Below are 24,942 nucleotides of genomic sequence, written 5' to 3' on the forward strand. Positions count from 1 at the left end.
TATTTCTGTTTACGTTGGTGCCTCTACTGAATTTTACTAACCCCCAAATAATGATTGTTTCCTTCACCTAACCAAGTGGTTGTGTTGCCTAGACCTGTAGTAAAAAATGAACTGCTGTCTGATTTTTATAGCGAAATAAATACATACGGTAGCAAAATATTACTCTTGCATTACTCAAGCTCTCCAAACCATCTAAACATGAGGTTTACAGATCAATATTAAATATGCTGTTGCTCCTGTATTGCAGTGTTGACTTCACACTCACATTGCCATAGGTCCAGCCCTGCTCTATACGAGTGACCGCCCAGAGCTCGTGAATGTTCTCTGCCAGTTTCTCTCGGATACGCTCCAAGTGAGGCGGCAACACAATCTACACAGACAAGGAAAGAGTCATCAAATAAAGAGAAATCAATACTTATATACAAATAACTTAAACTTTACTTTTTTTGCCAGAATTTCTTAATGTCTTTTCGTACACATTCAATCAAATAGTCTTCAACAAATATATTTTTTTTACAATGAAAGAAAAAAAGACATGCAAGAAAAGCACATACACAAACAAAATATATACATCATAATTGATCAAAAAAAGAAAAAGAAAATTAACCCCAAAACAACTCAGTAACAAAGACAGTCCAAAACATTTACACTTTAAACTAAAACACCTCGTAAAAAAAAAGTAAAAAAAAAGAAAGAAAAAAAGTTACATTTCTTCATGTCCATTATGCCATATTTTTTAATAAAAAATTAAAAAAAAAATTCTAATAAAATTAAGCCCCCATTGTAATTTAACCAGTCAAAGTAATTGATTTGAAAGGTTTTACCTGAACAGTGTCTACGGGGCAGGGGGTGAAGGAGGTGTGTGTGAGGGACAGGGTTGGACCCAGCAGGTTGCGGACACCGTGGAAGTCGTGCTTGTATTCCTTGATGGGTTCGATATGCATCCTGTCTCTAGGCAACAGGGCCTCGGAGCACGGAGCGTAACCGGGCGGAGGCATGAACTTAAAGTCTCCATGACGACCGCCGAGCAGGAACCGAGCCCTGACAGGTGACAGAAACAAAGTCAGTCCAATCTCAGTCTTCAACTATTTCAGACTTTTTTTTTTTTTTTTTTTTAAGTTTTTTTTTTGGCATTTTCAAGCTTTATTTGATAGTACAGAGTGGAAATGGGGAGACAGAGAGAGATGGGGGATGACCTGCAGTAAAGGTCTGATTCGAACCCACTGCAATGAGGTCTGAGCCAATATAGTATGCGCTCTATCCACTACACCACCGGAGACTTTAACATTTTTATTTCATCTTCATTTAAACAGGCAAGTCATTAACAACTATTTCTTTTTTACAATGGAGACAAAAGCCACTTAGGGGAAGGAAAGGAGGGATAGGAGATAAAATACATTAAACCTAAAATGCAGTTTAAAATGAGTCAAAAAGTAGCCTATAACACAAGAGGTGCACATATGGATGGATAGATATGAAGTGAGAAACCTTACAAAGGCCTTGTTTAGGATGTGACAAGCAACTGCATAGATCAGTGAAAATGGTTGAGAAGGCGATTTTGAATATGACACAGAGAACTATATGTACTATTTAACACCTACAGTATATGGCAACAGTGGCCCGAAGACTCATATAGACAAACATTGATTTCATTTCTGTTCCCATTTCCCTCAGCCTGTGTTTCCCTCCCCGCTGTCATCAGTCAGTTCATCACCAGCCCCGTCTGAGCACAGTGACGCATCATTACACACTGCAGCTGTTTAATCTCTTCAGGGAGACAAGACACAGCAGGTTTTTAGGGGGATACTTAGGAAGATCATTATTTGGGGTTACTTGAGAGATCATTTAATATACTAAAATACTTAAAAGTTGTCTTACTGGTTAGATAAAGAACCGCAATGTGCAAATTGATAAAACAGAAATGAATATCAAAAAATACAAATGATTTGTGGCGCTCTAGTGGCGAAGTTACATAGAGCGCGTACCCATCAGCTCTAGCCTTCGTTGCAGTGGTCGCAGGTTCAAATCCGACCTGTGGACTTTTATTGCAGGTCATCCCCCATCTCTCTCTGTATCCCCATTTCAACTCTGTACTATCTAATAAAGCTTGAAAATGACAAAAAAAATAATCTTTAAAAAAAATGTTGTCCTTACTTGACTCCAGCAGAGAAACTGATAACGGGGAAGAAGAGTCCGTCCAGGTTGAAGTTCTCAAACATTCCCTGGACCGGATATCCGTTGATACGGAAGGAGATGCTGGGAACGCTCAGGTCCAGACAGCAGCTCACTACGTCGTCTGCAGCCAGAGTGTGAGCGCTGGGGGAAGCCACCTCGCGGGGGACGGTACCTGAACCACATCAAGAGAGGGAGGGAGGGAGGGAGTCATATGACAAGACACAGAATCGTGGGGAAAGTAGAACTAGCGACTGGTTATGTGTCTGCGCGAGGAATACAATTGCCAAGCGGTGAAAGTACAGTGGTGGTAGGCAATGCTTTGAAGAAGGTAAAGCTCCTAAGAAGCTATGGTACAAGGTCACTACAACATGACAATATGTAAAGTCATTGTAACCTTTGACCTCCAAAATCTATTCACTTCCCCCTCCAGTCCAAATGTGAGTTTGTTCCAAATTTGACGGAAAAATTACTCAAAGTGTTCTTGCGATATTGCACTCATGAGGCATGAGGTCACAGTGAGCTGGATCTTTGACCTATGACCTCCATAATCTGATCAGTCCATCCTTGAGTCAGAGTTGACCTTTGTTCGAAGTTTGAAAGAAATCCTGCAAAGCGTTCACGAGATATCGTATTCACAAGAACGGCCCAAACACATGGACAGACAACGTGAAAACAGTTATAAAGCTACGGGAGTCTTCTTACCGGACCACAGACAGAGCCCATCAAAGGCGTAGGAGTAGAGGTCGTCCCCCACCCCGTTGCCCCCCCAGCCCTCTCCTCCTCCAGGGTAGGGGCTGTAGCCCTCGGTCATGGCCCAGCCCACACGCAGGTGAGTGGCCTGCGCCGTCACAAAGGGCTCCACAAAGTCCACCATCATCTCATAGTACCACTTCTTATACTGCGTGGACCCTTCACACGTTCCCAGGAAGATATTCGGTCTCACACTGGGCACGAAGAGAAAAATTATAGACATTAACTTTCACAGACAAACGCCATTTCACAGTGTAGTGTGAACTACTTATAATGTCTATAAAGCGAGACAAATGTGGTTCTCAAAAACAGAAAATACCCTGAAAACGTACATTGTACAAGTGCATTGTATTGTATAACAACTTAACAGAAACATTTTGGAAGAAAAGTAATAGATAAAAAACTGAAAATACACTGGAAATTAACAGTTTGTAACATTTTTATTGTAGAACAACTTAACAGCAGTTCAAGTTACCTGGTGACATAGTTTACAATGGCGGTCTGCAGCAATAGGTCGCGACCCGGCAGCAGGTTTTCAGTGATGAGGTTCTGGTTGGACCTCACGGCGACACCGTTACACACACACAGAGAGCGCAACACATCCAGGACCTAGAGGCAAACAGTAATATCAACTTATTGTGTCAAATAATTGCAACAAAACCAGTACCATATAATTAGCCTCATAGCATAATTGCCTAAATCATATTTACTCTAGGCAAGGCAAGGCAAGGCAAGTTTATTTATATAGCACAATTCAGACACAAGGCCACTCAAAGTGCTTTACAGGGACTCTATTTTTACTCTGCATCTACTCTATTCTACATCTACTCTACATCTACTTTTCGTTAGCCTAATAGCATAATTGCCTAAGTCATATTTTAAGGGTTATAGAGTAGGGTCAAGTAGATGTAGAGTAGATGTAGAATAGAGTAGATATAGAGTAGAAGTAGAGTAGAGTAAATATGAATAAGGCAATTATGCTATGACGCTAACGAGATGGAAAAACCTAATTTACATACTGCTGTCTCTACCATGTTTTCACACGTTGTCATTTGCACAATTACTCTCAGTTGATCACTCGCAAAATGCCGACTTCTAAAACGCAATTAAGCACTCTTTATTTGGGATCTTAGTCAATCAGGCCCCTAACTGTTTTTCTGAGCCAAATACGGTTTCAGGAAGCTATAACTCTTCAAATCACCACCTGCAAAAAGTGTGTGGTAAAGCAAGCAAACCCCTGCCAGCTGGACTCGATGTATTTGCAGTCAGCTAATGTTAGTTCCCTTTAATGGTCTTGGCAGCAAGGAAAGACAAACCTTATGGTTCCGTCCGTGCTTGTCCAGGAGAGAGATAATGGATTTAATGTGGTTCTCCTGGATGATGTTCAGAACCTCAGGGCTCTCAATCAGCACACAGTAAAGCACCTCCAGAATACCTACGTGTAGAACAGAGGGGTGTGGTCAGTTCTTTGCATTTCTTATAAAACCGCTATGGCATTAAAGCTGGGGTATATGATTTGGGGAGAAAATAGCAGTTGGGAATGGACAGTCCCAACAGCCAATAAGAACAGAGAATCAGATTGTTTATTTATTTGTTTGTTTGTTTTTTGTTTGTTTTTTAGAATCGGAGCCTCGCTCTGATTGGTCAAATACCACTCATGTTCACTTTGACCAATCAGAAATCATATACCCCAGCATTAACTTGTATGTTCATGTAAACAGACTAGTATTCCTTTGTTTGTACCTTGACATGTTTTCGACTACGTCCTGCATTCATAGGAAAAAATGGTGCAGTAATACATCTGATAAATAGGGATTATAATAGAAGAATTAAATGTACCGTAGGTTAAAATCATGATCGATTTTCTGCCCAGACATTGGTTTACATAGAGATTTGCACCTGAGGAACTCATAAGCTCACAACCATTTATTAGCTGTAGCTAATACATATTAGTAATACTGGTGTGCCCACATTTTATAGCCCATGTTATTGTCCCTGTCTTGTTTGTATTTTTGTATATGTATATGTAAAGAAAAAAAAGAAAAATTCAAAAATGTATAAATAAAGAGAAAAAATCTAAAATGTCTTAACTACAGAATGTCCAGTCAACCTTCAAATGCAATTAGTCAATAAATTCAAAAGATAATTTGTGGGACATATCCCTGAATAAATGAGAGGCCCATCTGATACCTGAAGAGGCCTCCAGACGGTCCAGCTTGCTGACCAGCCAGTCCAGGTTGTCACAGAACAACGCACAATTAGAACGGTTTCCCCTGATCAGAGAAGCTGTTCAGATGAGACACACAGAGAGAGAAAAATAATGTTAATGTGTTCAGTACACTGTGATGAGAGAAATACATGTAGTGTGATGACAAATAATAGAATATTGTATTTCAATAATTAAACAATTAAATAAACTTTATACAGCCAGTATTGTCTGATTCACTTTCTCACAACAACACATACAGCAGTCCATTTGTGTTTTCATTTGAGTGTGTAAAGATTATTCTACCCAGCAGCTCGTAAAGGAGGTTAACTATCTCCTTCCAGGACTCTGCAGCTTCCTCTCCGGCGAACTCAGAGAAGTGAGCGGCCGTGTTGTAGATATTCAGCCGGTCGATACATTCCAGCACAATGGTGATCATTCCCTAAGGAAGACAGGGAATTAGGTTTCTCACAAAGGGTCAAAACAAGTGCTGTATAAAAATGTGTGATATTTTTTTTTTTATTAACTGTGAAGGTCTGGAGAATACCATTCTTATAGCTTTAGTGGGTAACTTTTTCATACAAATGAATGCCCATTACAGTCAAGCCATCGCCAAACGAGTTGACACAAAGTAGATTAAGCCTATCAGCTCCACAAAACTCTCTCTGTATATCTCAGTATTGCAGAGTTTACAAACTGGTGTCTCCCCCAAGTTCAGCTTGACATACCCTCTTTAACTTAGTTATAAGCCCAGACAGTAAAAATAAATAGATCTGGAGTTTCTGAGGGTGTGTGTGTTACCTCCTCTTGGAAGAGGTTCTGCCTGTTGCGTAGGGAGCGTAGTTTGGTCTGCTTCTCCTCGTGCTCCAGCTCGTCCTCCGGAGGGCGGAAGTAGAAGATGAGATCCTGCAGAGAGAGGATGACTCCCTCCAGAGGCAGAGAACACACCGCAGCCTGGGACTTTATCTTCCCACTCAGGGAGTCCAAACCCCTGGAAGCACACACAGAGAAAGAAATCAGCAACAAATGTAAAACCAAAGATTACCTGTTGTAGCCTGCTTGACAATTTGCATATTTCGGCCCAACTTTTATAACTTCTTTATCTTTATCTTTGTCGCTATATTGTCAACAGTCAAATTCAATAAACAAAGTGTTTTAAAAATAAAAGTTTTCATATTTTAGGTAAGGTTAGCCTACTATAAACAAATTGAAAATGTACAAATAACTAATACAAAATCTAACTCATACTAGTAGTACGGTAATGTTTTTCATAGACATAGGACATTTTCTGACATCACTGCATCATGTCATGAAGATGATATTTTCTCCTCATCCCTCCTCATTTGAATATTTAAGTAAGTAAGTAAAATGTATTTATATAGCGCTTTTCTTTACAATGTGCATAGAAAATAAAAGCATAGTAATACATCTAAGTATAAAATTAATAAAAAAAAACACAACAGATAAAATTAGCAACATATAAAAGACAGGAGTTACCCAAAAGCTGAACTCGTGTAGGCTACAGTGTATCTACTTACTTGATGAACAGCCTGAAGAGCCCCATGGTGCTGTAGATCATTCTAGCCGCCTGAGACTCTTCCATCTGGGATCGAGACACGGTCAGAGCGTCGTCCATGTGACCCTCCTGGTGCAGAATGACCTGGGGACACGCACAGCAACATCATAGTACAGTATGATATCACCATGTCATTCAAAAGTGCACTCAAATAATATTTTTTTTTTTTTAACTAACTCTCCTGTAGCTATTATTTGCACTGTGTTTGTGCTTGGGCACGACTAAATGTTATAAACACACCCTAACCACGTTGTAGCATAGTGTTGCATGAATACAAATTGGAGCACTTGCAATAACATTGTACACGTTATTTGTTCAAACTGAGTCTATGCTGCTGTATTAACACAAAGTAGATCCTAACCTTTCTCTTCATCGTTCCCAATTATAAATCAAAAAATCAACTCTAGGGATTACCAATACTAGCACCTTCCCAGTTTTGGTGTTCAAGCCCTAATACATGTCCTATACAAACTCTAGCTTTTCTAACTCGGCTTTTCTCTGCTATATTACCACAGATTATATCCTATTCCTAACCTTTCTCTTCATCATTCCCAAGCGAGCAGCTTTAGCGTCCAGAGCTGCGTATGTGAGCCACAGGCCGGTGGAGACGTGCTGGACAAAGCACATGGACTCTCCGTATTTTATCTCTGGAATACCCATCCCCTCGACGTCTCGCTTCTGAGCCACATCCACCTTCTCCTGCTCGGGGGAACCGGGGGGGAAAGAAAGGGGGTGGGAGGATAACATTGAGAGAGGTCAATAAATCACAGGTAAAAGTTTCAGAAAAAACATTACAAATCGTTAGCTTCATAGCATAATTGCCTAAATCATATTTACTCTCCTCTACTTTTACTCTTCATCTACTCTATTCTACATCTACTTTACCCTACTCTATAACCCTTAAAATATGACTTAGGCAATTATGCTATTAGGCTAATGAAAAGTAGATGTAGAGTAGAGTAGATGTAGAATAGAGTAGATGTAGAGTAAAAGTAGAGTAGAGTAAATATGATTTAGGCAATTATGCTTTGAGGCTAACACATTTTTTTTTTCTTAACCTTTGAAATGCGGAAGCAGAAAGCTGATAGTTTGGTGTTGGCTCTCTCTGGATCGACCACCAGCAGACCCTTCTCCTCATCCAGACACAGGTACCGGCCCGTGGTGATGTGGCGAATACGGAAAGACTGGCCCCACTTCATGTGGCTACCGCTCCAGCTGCAGGCACAAAAACAGAAAATACAACATGTTTAAAATAAAAAAAAGACAATTAAGTCTTTTAATTATTGCTCATAATTATCATTATCTGGTGTTTGTTTTGAAAGCTTAATTTAAAAAAAATTGTTAACAAATTGAACAAACATCCATTTATCAAATTTGTTAACTCTTTTTATTAATTGTTATGTTATAATTTTTTAGTTAATGATAACATAACAATCTATAACAATTAATTCAATTCATAACAATGTATTCTTAATTATGTAAATTCCTAGAGGGGACAGTCACCTGATTCTGAGAGGCTCCAACCTCCATAGTGATCGAGCCTGACTGCACACAGCACCGCCTTCATAGGCCGCCAGCCTGTAGCACAGACACACACGTTTAGATGACATCAGATCAACAGAATATTTAGATCTATAATATTCAATTCAATTCAATTCAAAATACTTTATTTAATTAAAAGGCCCGTTAATTGTTTATATAGCTTCCTCATCCCCTGACCTGCGCTTCTCCTCTCCCTCCTCCGGTGTAGAAATGGCCAAACACTCATCCATGTGTCCGTGGAACAGTCTGAGAACGTGGCCTCCAGTCAGAAACCCTGAGAGGAGGAATACACAACACAGTTACTGTGTATTTTGTGATAATATGACTATATACAACAAATTGTAATGTGTACATTATGTACAGTCTGGTTGAAAGTCGTTGTAAACTGCGCTAAAGAAAAGAAGTAGAGGGTAAATAAATAACAAAATAAATAAGAATAATAAAAGTAACTAAATATAAATATTAGAACAGCCTTTGACACTACATCATTTCAGGCTTGTACCTTCAGCCAGTTCACATCCTGAACTAATGGGGTTCATGTTCCACAGTGTCTGCATGAAGGATGCGTCCACCATCAGGTCTCCACTGGCGTATGACAAGTGCTGAGGAAAGAGGAGAGAAGATCGAGGTTAGCCCATGGTAAATATATATACTGTATATATATACAGCTCTGAAAAAAAATAAGAGACCACTCTAAATGTTCAATGTCTCTCGTTTTACTATGTATAGGTATATGTTTGAGTAGAATGAACATTTTGGTTTGATAATATAAACTACTGACAACATTTCTACCAAATTCCAAAAAAAAAATTGTCATTAAGAGCATTTTCAATAAGTTATGTAGAGATGAAGATTCAAGAAAAATCCAGACTGGTCTCTTAATTTTTACCTGAGCTGTATATTTGGGCCTTCCCGAATAGCATTTTTTGTGCTTCGAAAAACTAGTATGCTGTATATCTAGAGCCTCCATTGTTTAAACAGCAAAGTGGATGGAGTGATTGGAGTCTTACCAGGTATCTCTCGGAGGACACACTGACCAGGATGAGATCGTCTCCCACTCTGACCTTCTCACCCTCTGACCTCTGCTTGGAGGCTGGATGGATGGTCCACCAACAGGCCTCACCTGCAACCAGAAGAATGAACAAACAATTACAAAAATGTATCCATAAAGATTGACATTTACAAATTATATATTCACTCAAAGATCTACATTACTTTTTCACTCAAAGTATAATTTTATATAATTCTTTTACTGATTTTTTTTTTTATTATTTACTTTTATCTTATAGTATATGTTTTATATTTTAGTTGTGTAGCGATTTTTAACATATTTAATGGTCTATCTTAGTCTTCACCTGCAACCAGAAGAACAATAGTTTTTATTTAACCTTTATTTAATCAGGAAAGTCCCATTGAGATTAAAAACCTCTTTTTCGAGGGACATGGATGTTTTGATTTCTCCATGGAGATTGTCACATAAAAAATGATATATTTACTCGAAGCACTACATTACCTTTTCACTCAAAGTATTATGTTATATTATCTTTTACTTGTTTAACAGTCTTGTAATTTCATTGTATCGATTTACTTATTTTTTTAATTATTTACTTTTATCTTATGTATAATGTGTATATTTTAATTATGTAACTATTTTTAACATATTCAATGGTCTATCTTAGTCTTCTTTACTCCTGTTATATATTTTATTTATGTTTTATTATTATTTATTTTTTTTGCTGTAGTGACTATATAAAGTTTAATTAATAATTTAAATAAAAAACAAACAGAACAGAAACCTCTGTCTGTCCACCTACAACATGTCTCTCTCTCACCACATTAACAATCATCACGACAATGTGTATTATTCTCGGCCAAATTACAAAGTTAATTAAATGTGGAAGATATGCACTGCTGAATCCATTTATGCTAATAGCTTGAGAAGGACCAACTCGACAAAATACAAAACCTTCGCAGACTCACAAAAAAATAACTATTTAACAAAACCCCCCTAGACACAGGATAATGAGTTCCAGTAATCAGTTAAATGCAATAATGAGAGAAAAAGGCATTCTGTTGTATAACGAAAAAGGGATTTCAGAGTTTGCTCTTACCCACGGAGTCTTCTTGTAAGCCCACGTCAAAGGCCAGCTTGTCTGTGAGCGACCGGGACGTAGTCAAACAGCTCAGGTACTGTGTGGAGAAAAGGGCTTTTATTCACAACATTCAATTTTGATAAAATGTTAAAAAATAAATAATAATTAAACTACATGTTGTTCAGTTAGCTTAGCATTTTGTTAATAGCGCTGATGCTGTCTTTATTTTTTGTAATTTAACAAAAAATTAAAACAGGCAAGAGATACACTTAGAACATAAAACCTTTAAAGGCAAGATGAAAAAAATGCTCAGTAAAATAAAAAAATATATACAAATAGATAATTTACATATATAGAAAACAAATTAAGTTAATAGGATACCTTGAGCAATTAAAAAGAAAAACATAGTAAAATATGAAGCAGTCCTACCATGTCAGAGTGGTAGTGCCTTAGCAGGATAGCATGACCGTAGAGTAAGGTACGATGGCCTCCACCTTGGGACGACTGGAATGGAAGAAGAAAGATATATGTTTAACAATAGCACCCTGACAGCACTATACAATTAAAATACACTGTGAACCGACAGGGAGAAAAAACAAGGATGTATTCAAAGGTCCAGAAGTCATATGATTAGGAGTCCCAAAGGTGAATGATGGAGCACAACATACTATCATGTACTTCTGTTTTTTTAACATGGCACTGTAAGCTAAATGTATGCAATTATGTTACAGTATATGTTGCATATGATAAGTAAGCATTTTGTTCACCCTCACTTCTCTCAGTGATGGAGATACAGGAACAATTTGACTGGGCCAGATAAAAGGGATGGGCAAACTCCATGTAAAACAATCTGGCAATTTACAGGTTAGGTGTGTGTGTGTGTGTGTGTGTGTGTGTGTGTGTGTGTGTGTGTTTGTTTGTGTGTGTGTGTGTGAGTGTGTGTGTGTGTGTGTGTGTGTGTGTGTGTGTGTGTGTGTGTGTGTGTGTGTGTGTGTGTGTGTGTGTGTGTGTGTGTGTGTGTGTGTGTGTGTGTGAGTGTGTGTGTGTGTGTGTGAATGATGGAGCGCAACATATTATCATCAACTTCCACTGATTTATTTTAATTTTTTGGGATTGTAATTGTATGATTCTATGTAGTATGTTGAATTTACGAAATTATTCACTGTATACGTTGCATATGATTTGTAAGAATTATTCATATTAGAATGGGACAGATAAAAGGGGATGGGCAAACTCCATGTAAAAAAAGGTGTGGCAATTTACTATGGTTGAGTGTGTTGAAGGGGGTTAGGGTTGCTTTTTTAAGAAAAACAAATTAAAAAAAATATACTTTCATGGGTTTTTTGTGGAGAGAAAAATATGAATAAGAACAGCAAAAACGATAAGAACAAAAAAAATACAGTACAGAACATTTTGGGGTCCATTCATATTCAAATTTGAAGAATTAACCCAACAAGAGTAACATCAATAATAAAGAAGAATAGAGATATTGCTTTAAATCATAAGAAAAAATATCACGATGATGTGACTGACAAAGTTTGACTCAACGCAAAGCAAAATCCAGTCATCACCACAGATCATGACATCACACAAAGGCAAACATAACATTAACATTAAAGCATCCTACCTTATATCAACATCCAGCAAGGATGCAACAAGAAAACACAATTACTGCAATAGATTAGCCAAAACAGTAAGCTATATAATAATGCTAAAGCTGTCTGTAGGGTTAGAAGGGTTACGTACCCATAATCCTCTAGTAAGATTCAGGGGCAAGAATGTTAAGTGGTAGAATACCATTAGCCCATGTCTGCATTAGCGCCAGGCTTGGTAAGGACAGGTGGTGGTGGTAGTGCTGTGGGAAATGCCATTTGTGTGTGTGTGTGTGTGTGTGTGTGTGTGTGTGTGTGTGTGTGTGTGTGTGTGTGTGTGTGTGTGTGTGTGTGTGTGTGTGTGTGTGTGTGTGTGTGTGTGTGTGTGTGATTCTGGTATTCCTATATTTGTGAGGACCAATCATTGTGATCAGTCGTAGTGAGGACAATGATGCATTGTGAGGACATTTTGGGCGGTCTTCAGTATACTTTTTAGTGAGACTTTAGTGTTAAAGGTAAGGATATAATTAAGTTTGAAGTATTTTTTTTATTTTTTTATTTATTTGTTAGGGACAGTGCATATTCATGAACAGCTGTAACATTTGCAGCTGTAAAAAGGCCAGATTTTAGCAAAAATGCTAGATTTCATCTGTTGTCCCTGGCATGCAAAGAAATACAGGTTAAAAAAAGAATACATATATAAAGGCACAAATAACACAAGAAAATAAAAGAGTTTAAAGGTGGTCACAGACTTGGTTTTCTTTTATCCACTGGGTAGTAAGGGTTGGGGTCATGCATTTAGTTGTCAATGGTTAAGATTAGGGTGGGGGGCCTTGGTAATAAATTATGTCATTGAGGGTTGTCACATGGTAGAAAAACTTGCGGGACTGTGCGTGGTTTTGTGTGTATGTGTGTGTGAGTGAGTGAGTGAGTGAGTGAGTGAGTGAGTGAGTGAGTGAGTGAGTGAGTGAGTGAGTGAGTGAGTGAGTGAGTGAGTGAGTGAGTGAGTGAGTGAGTGAGTGAGTGAGTGAGTGAGTGAGTGAGTGTGTGTGTGTGTGTGTGTGTGTGTGTGTGTGTTAGAAGGGCTTTATGCCTGTCCAGAGCTTTGGGGAGGTATTCGGTTTCCCTGTCCACCCTTGGCAGATAAGTGGGACCCTCCACTGGGCTGCATGCCATGCTATTCTCAACCTCCTGCTCACCATTAGAAAAGTCTGGCTCATCAACATCTTACAATTCCTCTGAGGCCCAAACTAGCCAGAATGATGCAACTTGTAAAATGCTGAAAATAAAGAGCCTCTCTTAAAGCTTAATTAGCATCTGGCCAGACAAGGTTTCTTTATTTATTCTTAGCTACAAAATCTGCCTTTACTATTTTACAGGCAAGATGACATTTCGATAGCAAAGCCATGATTAAGATTCATGGGAGCTGGACATTAATATTCAATTTGTTGTGTTATTTTATCTTGGTTTAAAGAAGAAGGTGCATAAGTTTTTATTTTGTTTAAATCGGGAATACAAAGTGGGCTGGAACATGAAGGATAACCAAAAAATTGCTTTTTTTTCAGTTTGTGATTTGTGCCTGTTGACAAACCCAAGTAGATGGACGTCAAGCTTTTGCTCTTGTTGTATTAGTTGTACAGATTATACTTGGTGTAACCTTATAAGGGCAAGAGGTTTTGTTTTTTTCAGCAATTTGAGTTGCAATAAAAACCCAACGATCGATACATTTGATACGGTTAAAGGTGCTGTAGGTTTGTAAAGGGTTGAATACATTGTTGAAATAATCAGAATGCTGAGATATCACCTGCTATGCTTGTCAAGTTTTCTTTTAGAATAGAAAAGATACATCACCAAACAAAGATTTTACATTATCAAACTTAAATATACTGTGTGTGAATTTCCATAACTTTGAACTAAGCCCAGTTAGATGGGGCTTGTCTAATAAGAGTCAGTTTTCGCAGCACATTGAACACATTGAGAACACATTCTTTATAAAAAAACAAAAGTATATTTCTTGCTGTCACCAAATACCAAACAAAGAACAATGTGCTGGAACAAAAGGACCAACATCAAGCAAGCAAAATAATATATATGATGGAGACGTAAAGGAAATAATAATGCTGGTGAAATGTCTGCATGGAATGCAAATGAATGCTTAATTGTGACACCTTGCTAGAGCTGCTTCCTTTTGTAGTGTACTGGATAATTCAATTGAATTGATGAGAAATGAATTGTTACAAACATGTATTGTTTAGTATGTACAGTATTTAGTAAATAAGTGCATAAAATAAAGTTCACTACAGCCTTGACAAAAGCTTTCAAACTACAGATTCTACAGTAAAGTAAGGCTTAGTATTTACCAGTAACTATACAGATTTGAATAGATAAGGAGCAGCTCAGTAATAAACGTTAACCTTAACAATGCACTTGGAGCCCTTCAGTTACTACAGGCAAGTTAAGTAAAACTAAACTAAGGCTTAGTTTTCTTTACAATATTACCAGTAACTAGACAGATTTGAATAGATAAGGAGCAGCTCAGTAATACATTTTAACCTTTACGACAATGGACCCCATCAGTTACTACAGGCTAAACCATCAATGACAGGTGTAGAAAACCATCAACACCTTGAGAGTGAGGAGTCAAAAACACACATGAATCGAGACGTGTGAATGATACGGTTGTATTTCATTCAGTACGACATCCACTGGGCAACAGGACACAGGAAACGAGGACGGGTTGCCAGGTTGGGTTTTTTTGGACACAGGGGAAATGTTACGGGAAATAAAAGGTGTTAACAGACACATACCCATCGGTCCAAATCGACTGCCTGCTTTGGCAGTTAGCAAGAAGGGAAGCGGAGGGGAGGAGGGAGGGTCAGATAAACAAGTAAACAAAAGAAATCATAATAAAGTAAAAGCAAATAGCTATAAGTCCATTTACACAGTGCTCAGTCCACTCACATAAAGACCAGGATGTATACATGTATTTAAAGGTGATATGAGGAACAAATCTTTCCTCTGATGATCATAAATGAGATGTAACAGCAAATGAGACCATCAGTGCAAAGAATGCTGATTATATATAGTTTTTCTTAATGCCTTTGTCATGGGTACACTCACCCAGGAACTACAGCTGGCGTAGTAAAAACACTACCGCTTTAGTCCAAAGGGGGTGCAAGAATGCACAAAAACTGAAAGTTCCTCAGAGCACCTTTAAAAAACACAATAAAACCAAATTGCAGTTATTATTGTATCTATGATTTAAGCCCCAATCTGCAATCCACATCAAATCAAATACATTTTCGTTTGTATCGCACTTTTCATACTGAGGAGTAGCTCAAAGTCCCTTACAGAGATTAAAAAACAACAACAGAAAAAGAAAAACAGCAAATAAAATCAAAAACAGCAAATAAAATGTGTATGAAAGCATTGTTGAAGTCCTACCTCGGTCATCTCCACTCTGTTGGCTAACATCTCCTGCAAAGCTCGGACAGACAGTGACTGCTCCAGAACAAAGGAGCAAATAGCCAAGTCCGGAGGCACCTTCTGCAAACAGCACAATAAAAAAACAGCTTGAGGAAAACTTGAAATTGTTGTATTGTAACTTTATTTAAACAGGGACAATGTACAAACGAAACATTAACTTTGTTCAGAGCAAGGAGAGATGCATTGTACCAGGTTTTAGCAAACTGCTATTTTCCACCTGTAGTCCCTGTTGCATTTTGTGTCAATCTTTATGAAAAATCTGAAGGAAAAATGCTAATGACATATTATAATTGATTGTTCATCGTGCAGGTACTTGTACTTGGATCGTCTGTATTTGTGGTATGTGTCTATATTATGTATAATTGTGAATTGTATCTAAGTGTCTGTTGATTTTCTATTTGTTTAATGTGATTGCGCCCCCTCCGAAATGCTCTAAGTGGCTTATTTGGGGTTCACCATTTTAACGCATAATACATTTCCAGAAATTGTACCATGAAATTGTTTCTATATGATATGAATATGACTTGAGAATAAACCAAACTAAACTAAACTACCACACAGCGGTAAAACAATATATATATCTAAAATAGGTTACACACAGTACAAAAAAAATAAAAAATTCAAAAATGAGGAAGTGCACAGTAGTATATATCATGTGTATAGCATGTATGTAGCATGTAGCATCTTTTACCTGAGCATTGGATGTGGTCTCCAGGAAGCAGAGGCGGTTGCCGAAGCCCTCGCATGACAGACATAGCTTGATCTGCTCCTTCAGGACGGAGGCAGTGCACTGTAGTACAACCTGGTCATCCTGTAACCCAAAAACACAAGCACACACTCTTAGAGACAACATTTTTCTTGTTATAATGCTATCCTATTTTATATATATAATTGTTTTTATTGAAGGAGCTGACTCAGGTAGATTCGCACAAGAATTCCCAATGTACCTGTACTGTCTTGTACCTGTGCAAATGGCAACACACATATTCTATTCTATTCTATTCTCATCGGCATTTAACTTTTAGGACACATAATTTTCAATGAAATTATTTTAGCAGGCTATTTTATGCTTCCACAACTCAATTTGGGCTTTCAACCACACAGTAATTTCCCCCCTTTTAGGCATAGTTTTTCTGTTTAGTGTCCTGCCAAGTTGTTTTTCTTGAGTAAAACTGGCTTGACTTGACATCTGATGCAGGTATAGTTGTATTCAAACAGATATATACAATTAAATACAGACATTTTCATGACTAATTTCGCATGCTTTGTTAGAAGCGCTAAAGATAAGAACGTCCCTACAGCACACTTTGCATACATTTATGTCAAAGTTGTGTCAGTAGGTATTTGCCCAGTTTTTATGCAAATGAAGTTATATCAAATGAAAAAATGCCTCATGGAATTCTTACAACAAACTTGCAATAACCATGACCATTAAAGATGGTCGTACGGAGAAATATACAGATGCAAACAGACAACGTTTAGTAAAATAAACGTCTAAATGTTCATGTTTTAAATGGACCTTTGACTTAATACTAGTATGAAATAAAGACATGTTATGGAAGCAAAATAGACAGAATAAAATCTCAAAGTTGACAAATGCTTGATCAAACAAAAAATGGTATGCCTGCTTTGTCTCTTGTTATTAACGACCGGAACAATACAAAGGCTACACACACACACACACACACACACACACACACACACACACACACACACACACACACACACACACACACACACACACACACACACACAACTCAATCCCAGTGGGCCGAATGCTAACAGACAGTAATGTGTTGCTCTTCATCAATGCCTGGACCCTCCAGAGACCAAGGGGTAACTACGGCGATAAACACACCCCCACCCCTCTGAAACCCACAACCTGACACACACACATTCTCAGCTGTTCCTTCCCCTCACTCAGCCACTCACTCACTGGATCAATCACTTAACCTGACTTACATATACTCTGCTATACAGTTCCCTACTGTACTTTTCATGCATTTTCATACCTTCTCCACTGACAAGTATATATAGAATTATGTCATATCATTCTTCAATTCATTCAGTTTATCTGGCACCACCGATGCGTGTTAACTTAGGTATTTAGGAGAACAGGCAGGCACTTTATAGCTAGGCTTAGTGCACCACAGGATGGCTATGCATGTCTATGTTTATGACACATAGCAGGAAAATTGAAAGTTATGCCGATGGCGACCTCATAACATCTACCATGAACTCTTGTACCCAGAGTTCTCTAGTGTCTGACTGTTGGTATCATCTGTCTTCCTTCAGCCTTGAAATGTCCCCTCCTGTCTTGTCCTCACACTCCCTTCTTTACACTGTGGAAAAGTGGAGCAACGTTTTCATGCCCTCTTTCTCTCTCTCTCTCCCTCTCCCTTTCTCTCTCTCTCTCTCTCTCTCTTTCTCTCTCTCTCTCTCTTGCTCACCCTCTCTCTCGCTTCACTGCAGATATGAGCAACACCACTTCATAATCAAGTGGTGCTAAAACTGTACACGGGCGAACCACACACACAAACAGGACTTTTCAGCTATAGTGAATTTCATGGGTTTTTGTGGCAAACCAGTGATTAAAGTTGCAGATAATGTTGAAACAAAGGGGGAGGAGGGGGGGAATATAGTCACCATCTCTCTCTATTACCACAATTGATCCAATTTTAAATTATATTTAAAAAAAAATGTATTCAGTTTTTGAATAACTCTCATTTAATATATTTACCTTTAGGGCTTCAACTAACAATTATTTTGATAATCGATTAATCTGTCGATTATTTTCTCGATTAATCGATTAGTGTTTTGGTCCGTAAAATGTCAGAAAATTTTGAAAATGTTTGATAAATTTTCCAAAGCCCATGTTGACGTCCTCAAATGTATTGTTATGTCCAAAACACACAGTTGCAATCGTTGCAGCTCTATTTACATTTACTTTTAAATGTGTATTTATTTGTTGATGTTTTCAGTCATCTTTATTTTATCTACCCAGAAGTTCTATGATTACTTTTAGTTTTCATTTATTTTTTGGACTCTTTAGGTACTGCTCCGTTCGTGGACAGGGTTGGCTATTTGACTATTGGTTTATTATGTACAGTGCATTGTGCTACCTTCTCTTTGTGTGAAAAAAAAGTTCTGTACAAATAAAGTTTGATGTGATTCGAATACCTGCCACTCACACGACAACTCCAATACAAAGCTTGGTTTCATCAGCGAAGTTTATCATCACCAAATATAAATTACAACTGTTCTCAAACCAGAACCACTGCAGATAATTAAGAAAGGTTTAAGGTCTTAAGCTTTTAGCTAAACTGTCTTTGAGGTTCCCCTTTTAATTGTTTGAAATGCTTTTATTCTCATTGACTTGTTTTTTATTTGTATTTATTTTACTTCTCTGTAGCACGTTGAGATTCTAGTAATATAAAGTGCATTACAAATAAAATGTATTATTATTATTATTAAAAGGTAAACATGGGATGTTTTTGGGGGACAGTGCATACAGTCCCAGGCCCCAGTCCCCCCTTAAGGAGTTGGACTTGAGCTAGTGTGTGTGCGTCTAAAAGCAGACTGAAGTAACCGAGTGACGCACTGCTCCAGGACAAGATGAGCGATCGGATGTCAAGCGTACACGATATATCTCCCCAATGTTATACAGCGGCTTCCATCTATTTCCACATTACCACGGTCTCACATGGCAGCCCCGCTCTGCTTCAATCACTCCCTGCGTTTCAATACCCATACTTCCCTACTATTTAGTATGCCAGAAAAAGATTAAGAATGTCCCAATACATGCACGTCAATTGTAGAATGCTGAAAATACATAAATGCCCCACCAACTCCATTAGCATATTGGAGTATTCCTCTTCTTTCATGACATTTCTCGACATAATGAAAAACAAATCTTCCTTGTCTGTTTTGTTTTTCTCTCCCGTGGCCCTAAAACTCTTCTGTACTTTAGTATGTAGTGTAGTAAAAAGAAAAAGTATGAGATTTGGAACGCAGGGACTCTCTACCTCTGTAGGCAACTTCAAAAAGGCAAAAGGAAATGACTAGCACAAAAACAGGCACAGGGCAATTTCTTTTTATCTCATTGTGTTTATGTTTATCAAATTTTGAGTAAGGGATATTTTTTATTATTGTGGAAAAATATAATCTAGATTTTGATTTTGATTTGACACTGCAGAGGAAACTGCATATCTTATTGGTTGTGGGAACAATTGTGCAAACCCATACCTATAATAACATAGGCTATGTGTTGGGTGTTTGCACGTCAACAAACTAAGTATTACCAATGTAAACTTTCATTCTTTAAAACCACAGCATTGATTCTGAAACTTAGAGAGAATTTTACTTACTTAACTATTCACATATGGTTAAATGAACTGCAGTTGTATAGTGTCTTCTTTTCAAAACGCTTTAGTTTTTGTCTCATTCACCCATTCACACAAATACACACACACACACACACACACACACTTATACACCGACAGAAGCAGCTACCACACAGGGTGCAAGCTAACCATTGGGAGCAATTTAGGGTTCAGTGTCTTGCCCAGGGACACTTCGACATTCTACATATGATATTAAGCCCAAGACAGAAGCTTGATCAAAATGCCTGGGTACCTGCCAAGCTGGCTGGCATATTGGACAAACAAATAGGCCCTGAGCTCATACGGTACTTTGGCTGCCCTATCCCTGGACCTGTTATTCCATTCTGATTACTCCCTTCACCCCCCTGTGTCAATCCAAAAAGAGTCCCACAGTGAATCACTTCCCCTCTCACCCTTTATATTAATAAGAAGAAACAGCTATCAGGATTTGCAAGGATGTGCACCTGACGCTATTATGGTAAGCCAACAACAGCTTCTGATTATTTGTTAATTATCTCCCTTGACAGTATCCGGGGTGGGATGGGTGTGTGTGTGTGTGTGTGTGTGCGTGTGTGTGTGTGTGTGTGTGTGTGTGTGTGTGTGTGTGTGTGTGTGTGTGTGTGTGCGTGTGTGTGTGTGTATATGTCTGTGTGTGTGTGTGTGTGTGTGTGTGTGTGTGTGTGTGTGTGTGTGTGTGTGTGTGTGTGTGTGTGTGTGTGTGTGTGTGTGTGTGTGTGTGTGTGTGTGTGTGTGTGTGGATGGGTGACAGGCGTTATGTGCTAGTAGAGCTTATACCAAGGCAATGGGCAAAGACACATGATACAGATTTGATGCCCCTGTCAGCATGGTAAGTGTAGGGTTACAGCCCAAACCATATTGGGATTTGGCCGGCTCAAGCATCTTGGCTATGTGGATGACCCGGGTCAAAGAGACAATTGGACATAAACTGACAGACATTTTAAACAAACATACAAACTACTGTGTGTGCGCAAATAGAGGTGGCTAATGCAGCAGAGATTTACAGCCGGGTGGGCACAGATAGCGCCTGAAAGCAGACTCCCTTGTGTATTCTCAAGGGCCCATCTGACAGTGCACACGCAGGCCAAAGGATAGCCAGGGTTCCCCCATCCAGACAAACAGGCACATACACACACACACACACACACACACACATACACACACACACACACACACACACACACACACACACACACACACACACACACACACAGCCTACTATCAAACACAGGAAGCAAAGTAGCAAGATGTAAAATGGTGAGAAATATACACTCACTTAGATAGGGCTAAAGTAAAGGAAGGGAGAGGGGGGGGGCTCCGAGGTGTAAGTCTATTACTGTGAACGATACAGTTCTTACAGTGAAACAGAGCCTTGGATATATAGTATACACAGTGTCCAACTGGTCTATGATGACGGGGGATGAATACAAGCTTATAGCTGCTGATTTCAACTGTAACTGGGAGGTTTGTCTTCTCCACTAGCAGGGAGGTTATGAGCTGGTTCAGGGCTGTTTGACTGTGTCCAAAAATGTAGTTTATTGCTTTAAATCTAAACCAACATTTTTGTACACAAATATAAAAACAATATTTTTCTTGATCACCTAAAACCTTTTTATTTATACAGGTATATCCCATTGAGACCGAAGACTCTTTTGCAAGGGAGACCTGTTTCCCTTTCCCACGTTACCATTCACACACCCATGCATACACCGATAGCAGGCTAACTATCGACATTCACACAAGGCAAGGTGGGTGAAGTGTCTTGCCCAAGGACACAACAACTATGACACAGGTGGCAGGGCGGGATCGAACATCCAACCCTTTAGATCATCGGCCGACCCACTCTACCAACTGAGCCACAGTCGCCCAATGTGCCACCTAAAGAAGCACAAACAAAATTGGTACATCATCAGCAACAAACATAGAATAACATTTTGTCATATGGTTCTGGTAGTTTTTATGGCAATTGTTATTGTTATTTTAGACGGTATGTTATGAGGATTTTCTGTATTTTCTTTTCTTATTTTAATTGAATAATAAAATAGCCTATATATATCACAATATTTATAGTAGGATTATCTTTAAACTGATTTATACTTATGCCATTGAGTCAATAAACAGCCATTCAAATTCACATCATATTTTTCTATATAGTATATTTGCAAGTTAACTGTGTTGTTTGAATGCAGTTTTGAGCGAACTATTTTCAATATTTGTCTGGTTCAAAACAATTTCAGTTCACCAAAGATTTCCTCATGTTTTCATCTCAATAATATTCACTATCTTGGCCTATCATGCTCAAACCACACATTCTGAATCACCACAAGCTCACCACTGAAAACTTTCCCCATCAGAAAATCATTATGAAAATCAAATGAAAAACATATCCATTCCATTCTGTCTTTATGGGCAAGATCTCTGCCCGATCACAGTGTGCTGATGCAGGCCGCCTCAGGACATTGATTATATTTCTGCAGACATAAAAAGACTGTGTGTGAGTGTGTGTGTGTGTGTGTGTGTGTGTGTGTGTGTGTGTGTGTGTGTGTGTGTGTGTTTGTCTGTGTGTGTTTGTCTGTGTGTGTGTGTGTGTGTTTTATGTCTGTGTGTGTGTGTGTGTTTTATGTCTGTAAGTGTATGTGTGCGTGTGTGTGTGTGTGTGTGTGTGTGTGCGTGTGTGTGTGTGTGTGTGTGTGTGTGTGTGTGTGTGTGTGTGTGCGTGTGTGCGTGCGTGTGTGTGTGAGGATGAGAGAAACAGTTGGATAAGGCAGAGGGGAGAGTGGTGATGGGGTTTCCCTCTGAAAACTAGAAGAGACTGTTCAGGTGCACAGTCAGGATCTTCCATCACACACTGCGGTGCAAAGTGCCTCGTGGTGATGTCATTCCCTTGTGCTTTCCCCTCTATCTATAGAATATCTATGGGAATCAAATCTCGCAAACAACTTTCCTCATTTCGAGTATTTCGACTGTTTCTCAAACATTTATGTAAAAAAAAGTAAGTAAAATGTATTTATAAAAGCACATTTATAACAGTTTGCACTGACCAAAGTGCTGAACATAGTGCATTCAGTACTTTGTGAAGGCAAAATAACAACAACAACATTAGAATAAAATACAAATAAAAGACTTAAAACCCAGACATCCACACACAAACAAAGACAGTAGTGCAGAGGTAAGATAGTTAATGGGGAGGAAAAGCCAGTACAGATGGGTTTGAGCCTTGATTTAAAGGCATGTATTGTATCATTGTTATTTTCAAGATAGTCAGGGCTCATTTGTGAGTGAAATAGTGCCTCTGTAACAGCCAAACCATTTCTTTAGAGATGGAGTCAGTGATTCTGGAGAACGCTTGTTAATCAGTTAATAATATCTCCTCGCGATCCTGTGTGTGTTAATACACAGCCTAGGCTCTGTAAACTTGCATGTTGCTTGCTAGGGTGTCCCACTTTGTTGGCTTACCCTTTGTTTACATTCCAGTCTGTGTGAATTGACATGCATGTTTCTATGTTATGTGGAATTTATGATTTTTATAAAGATGTCTCCAGACATAACTGCTCACAGACCAGTCATGTGCTGTTGCTGCTTTCTCTCTCTCTTTCTCTCTATCCCTATCTCTCTCTCACTTCACACTATTTCATGTAATGTTCTCTTATCTGCACTATATTTAATTGCATCCCATTTAACCTTTATTTATACTCGAAAGATCAGTTGAGGGGTGACGGTCATTTTCAATGAGGTCGAGTCAAACAAATGCAGAGCAAAAACAACAATAGATACACAATATACAGTACAATGCAAATACAAAAAATTTGATTGGTAAAAGTACAATATGGCCTATTTAAAAAAGTCACATGTAGAGTTTGGCAGATTTAAGATGGTTTGTTTAAATTGGTTAAAGGATATAAAGGTATTTATTTTAATTTGTTGCTGTAAGTTGTTCTAGGAGTCAAGGGCACTGCAGATAAAAGCTGTCTTTCCCATCTCAGTTTGGGCTTGTGGGACTCATATCTCTCTCTACCTGTTATCATATTAGTGCATTGCCTTCCCTCTTTTCTCTCCCTTATTCCATGACTTCTCCCAGTCAGCTCTGGGCCTTCCCCTTCTGCTCCTCTCCTATTTTAGGTGGCTGCACCTGTCACTATCACATTCCCTCCTTCTGCTGACCGGCAGATACTTAGGAGTCTCCGCTCGGAGAAAGAGCAAGACTCCCTCGCTCACAGGGGAAGGCAACGGGATCTTGTAAAGTTGTATCCTTTTGAAAACGTCCAGGTTTATTCTTTGATGTCCTCGTTTATGTTATTTCATTTCACTTCTATCTCTAAATATTTCTAAATTCCGTATTCCTATCCCTGATTTTGTATTGTATAGTAATTGGAAGAATGAATGTGGTGTATGAGAATTGTATGTGACTGTGTTGAATGTGCTTATTTAATCATAGTGCTGCGTTTTTGGCCAGGTCATTCTTGAATCTTTTTTTAATCTCAATTAAATGTACCTGGTTAAAGGGGCACTCATGGTGTGGTGGTAAGAGCGCCCCTCCCCCCCCCCCCTCCCTCCCCCCCTCCTCTTTAAAAGGCTCAGTCCTCTTCACAGCAGACCACAGGTTCGAATCCAACCCGTGGTCGTTCTCTGCATGTCATTCCCCTCTCTACCCCATTTCATCTCTGTCTCTCCAAACTGTCTAATAAAAGATGAAAATGCCCAAAAATAATTGTTACCTGGTTTAATAAAGGATATTGATTGATTCATTACGTGGACAATGGAAACCTCGCCAATAACTTCAACCTCTGATCATGTGATATCCATAAACCTTTTTGATTGGTTCGCTGAGAAAAAGGTAGGTTCATTAGACAACCCTCTACTAAATAGCATCAATGAATGTGTTTCAATATTTTATGATTTTCACTGGGTAGGCTATTATTTATATATATATTATAATACTCCATGCTTCAACAGTTTAAGGTTAGATTTCATTGATACATCCCATCCTACACACACACACACACACACACACACACACACACACACACACACACACACACACACACACACAGACTCACTTCTTCATTGCCCTCTGGCTCAGTTAAACTGCTCTGACGTCAAACATTTAGCAGCGTCCGCCCTT

The 24,942-nt window shown here is 38.7% G+C and overlaps 1 protein-coding gene across 1 annotated transcript in view; it reads right to left on the minus strand.

The window, feature by feature from the left end:
• Nucleotides 1-24,942, minus strand: part of ryr1b (ryanodine receptor 1b (skeletal)) — a 100,675-nt gene that overhangs the window by 67,036 nt on the left and 8,697 nt on the right. The window contains exons 2-22 of the mRNA XM_080053416.1: nucleotides 16,112-16,231; nucleotides 15,379-15,480; nucleotides 14,742-14,762; nucleotides 10,772-10,846; nucleotides 10,361-10,439; nucleotides 9,260-9,372; nucleotides 8,752-8,851; nucleotides 8,427-8,523; nucleotides 8,211-8,285; nucleotides 7,766-7,922; nucleotides 7,242-7,406; nucleotides 6,670-6,791; nucleotides 5,933-6,122; nucleotides 5,438-5,573; nucleotides 5,116-5,211; nucleotides 4,242-4,360; nucleotides 3,401-3,534; nucleotides 2,878-3,119; nucleotides 2,155-2,347; nucleotides 825-1,041; nucleotides 266-370 (exon numbers count right to left, since the gene is read on the minus strand). Of these exons, the coding sequence (XP_079909542.1) occupies nucleotides 266-370; nucleotides 825-1,041; nucleotides 2,155-2,347; nucleotides 2,878-3,119; nucleotides 3,401-3,534; nucleotides 4,242-4,360; nucleotides 5,116-5,211; nucleotides 5,438-5,573; nucleotides 5,933-6,122; nucleotides 6,670-6,791; nucleotides 7,242-7,406; nucleotides 7,766-7,922; nucleotides 8,211-8,285; nucleotides 8,427-8,523; nucleotides 8,752-8,851; nucleotides 9,260-9,372; nucleotides 10,361-10,439; nucleotides 10,772-10,846; nucleotides 14,742-14,762; nucleotides 15,379-15,480; nucleotides 16,112-16,231 (2,658 nt within the window). The remainder of the gene's footprint in view (nucleotides 1-265; nucleotides 371-824; nucleotides 1,042-2,154; nucleotides 2,348-2,877; nucleotides 3,120-3,400; nucleotides 3,535-4,241; nucleotides 4,361-5,115; nucleotides 5,212-5,437; nucleotides 5,574-5,932; nucleotides 6,123-6,669; nucleotides 6,792-7,241; nucleotides 7,407-7,765; nucleotides 7,923-8,210; nucleotides 8,286-8,426; nucleotides 8,524-8,751; nucleotides 8,852-9,259; nucleotides 9,373-10,360; nucleotides 10,440-10,771; nucleotides 10,847-14,741; nucleotides 14,763-15,378; nucleotides 15,481-16,111; nucleotides 16,232-24,942) is intronic.

This window comes from Ammodytes marinus, assembly GCF_949987685.1.
Source record: "Ammodytes marinus genome assembly, chromosome: 3".
NCBI classification, from domain to species: Eukaryota; Metazoa; Chordata; class Actinopteri; order Uranoscopiformes; family Ammodytidae; genus Ammodytes; species Ammodytes marinus.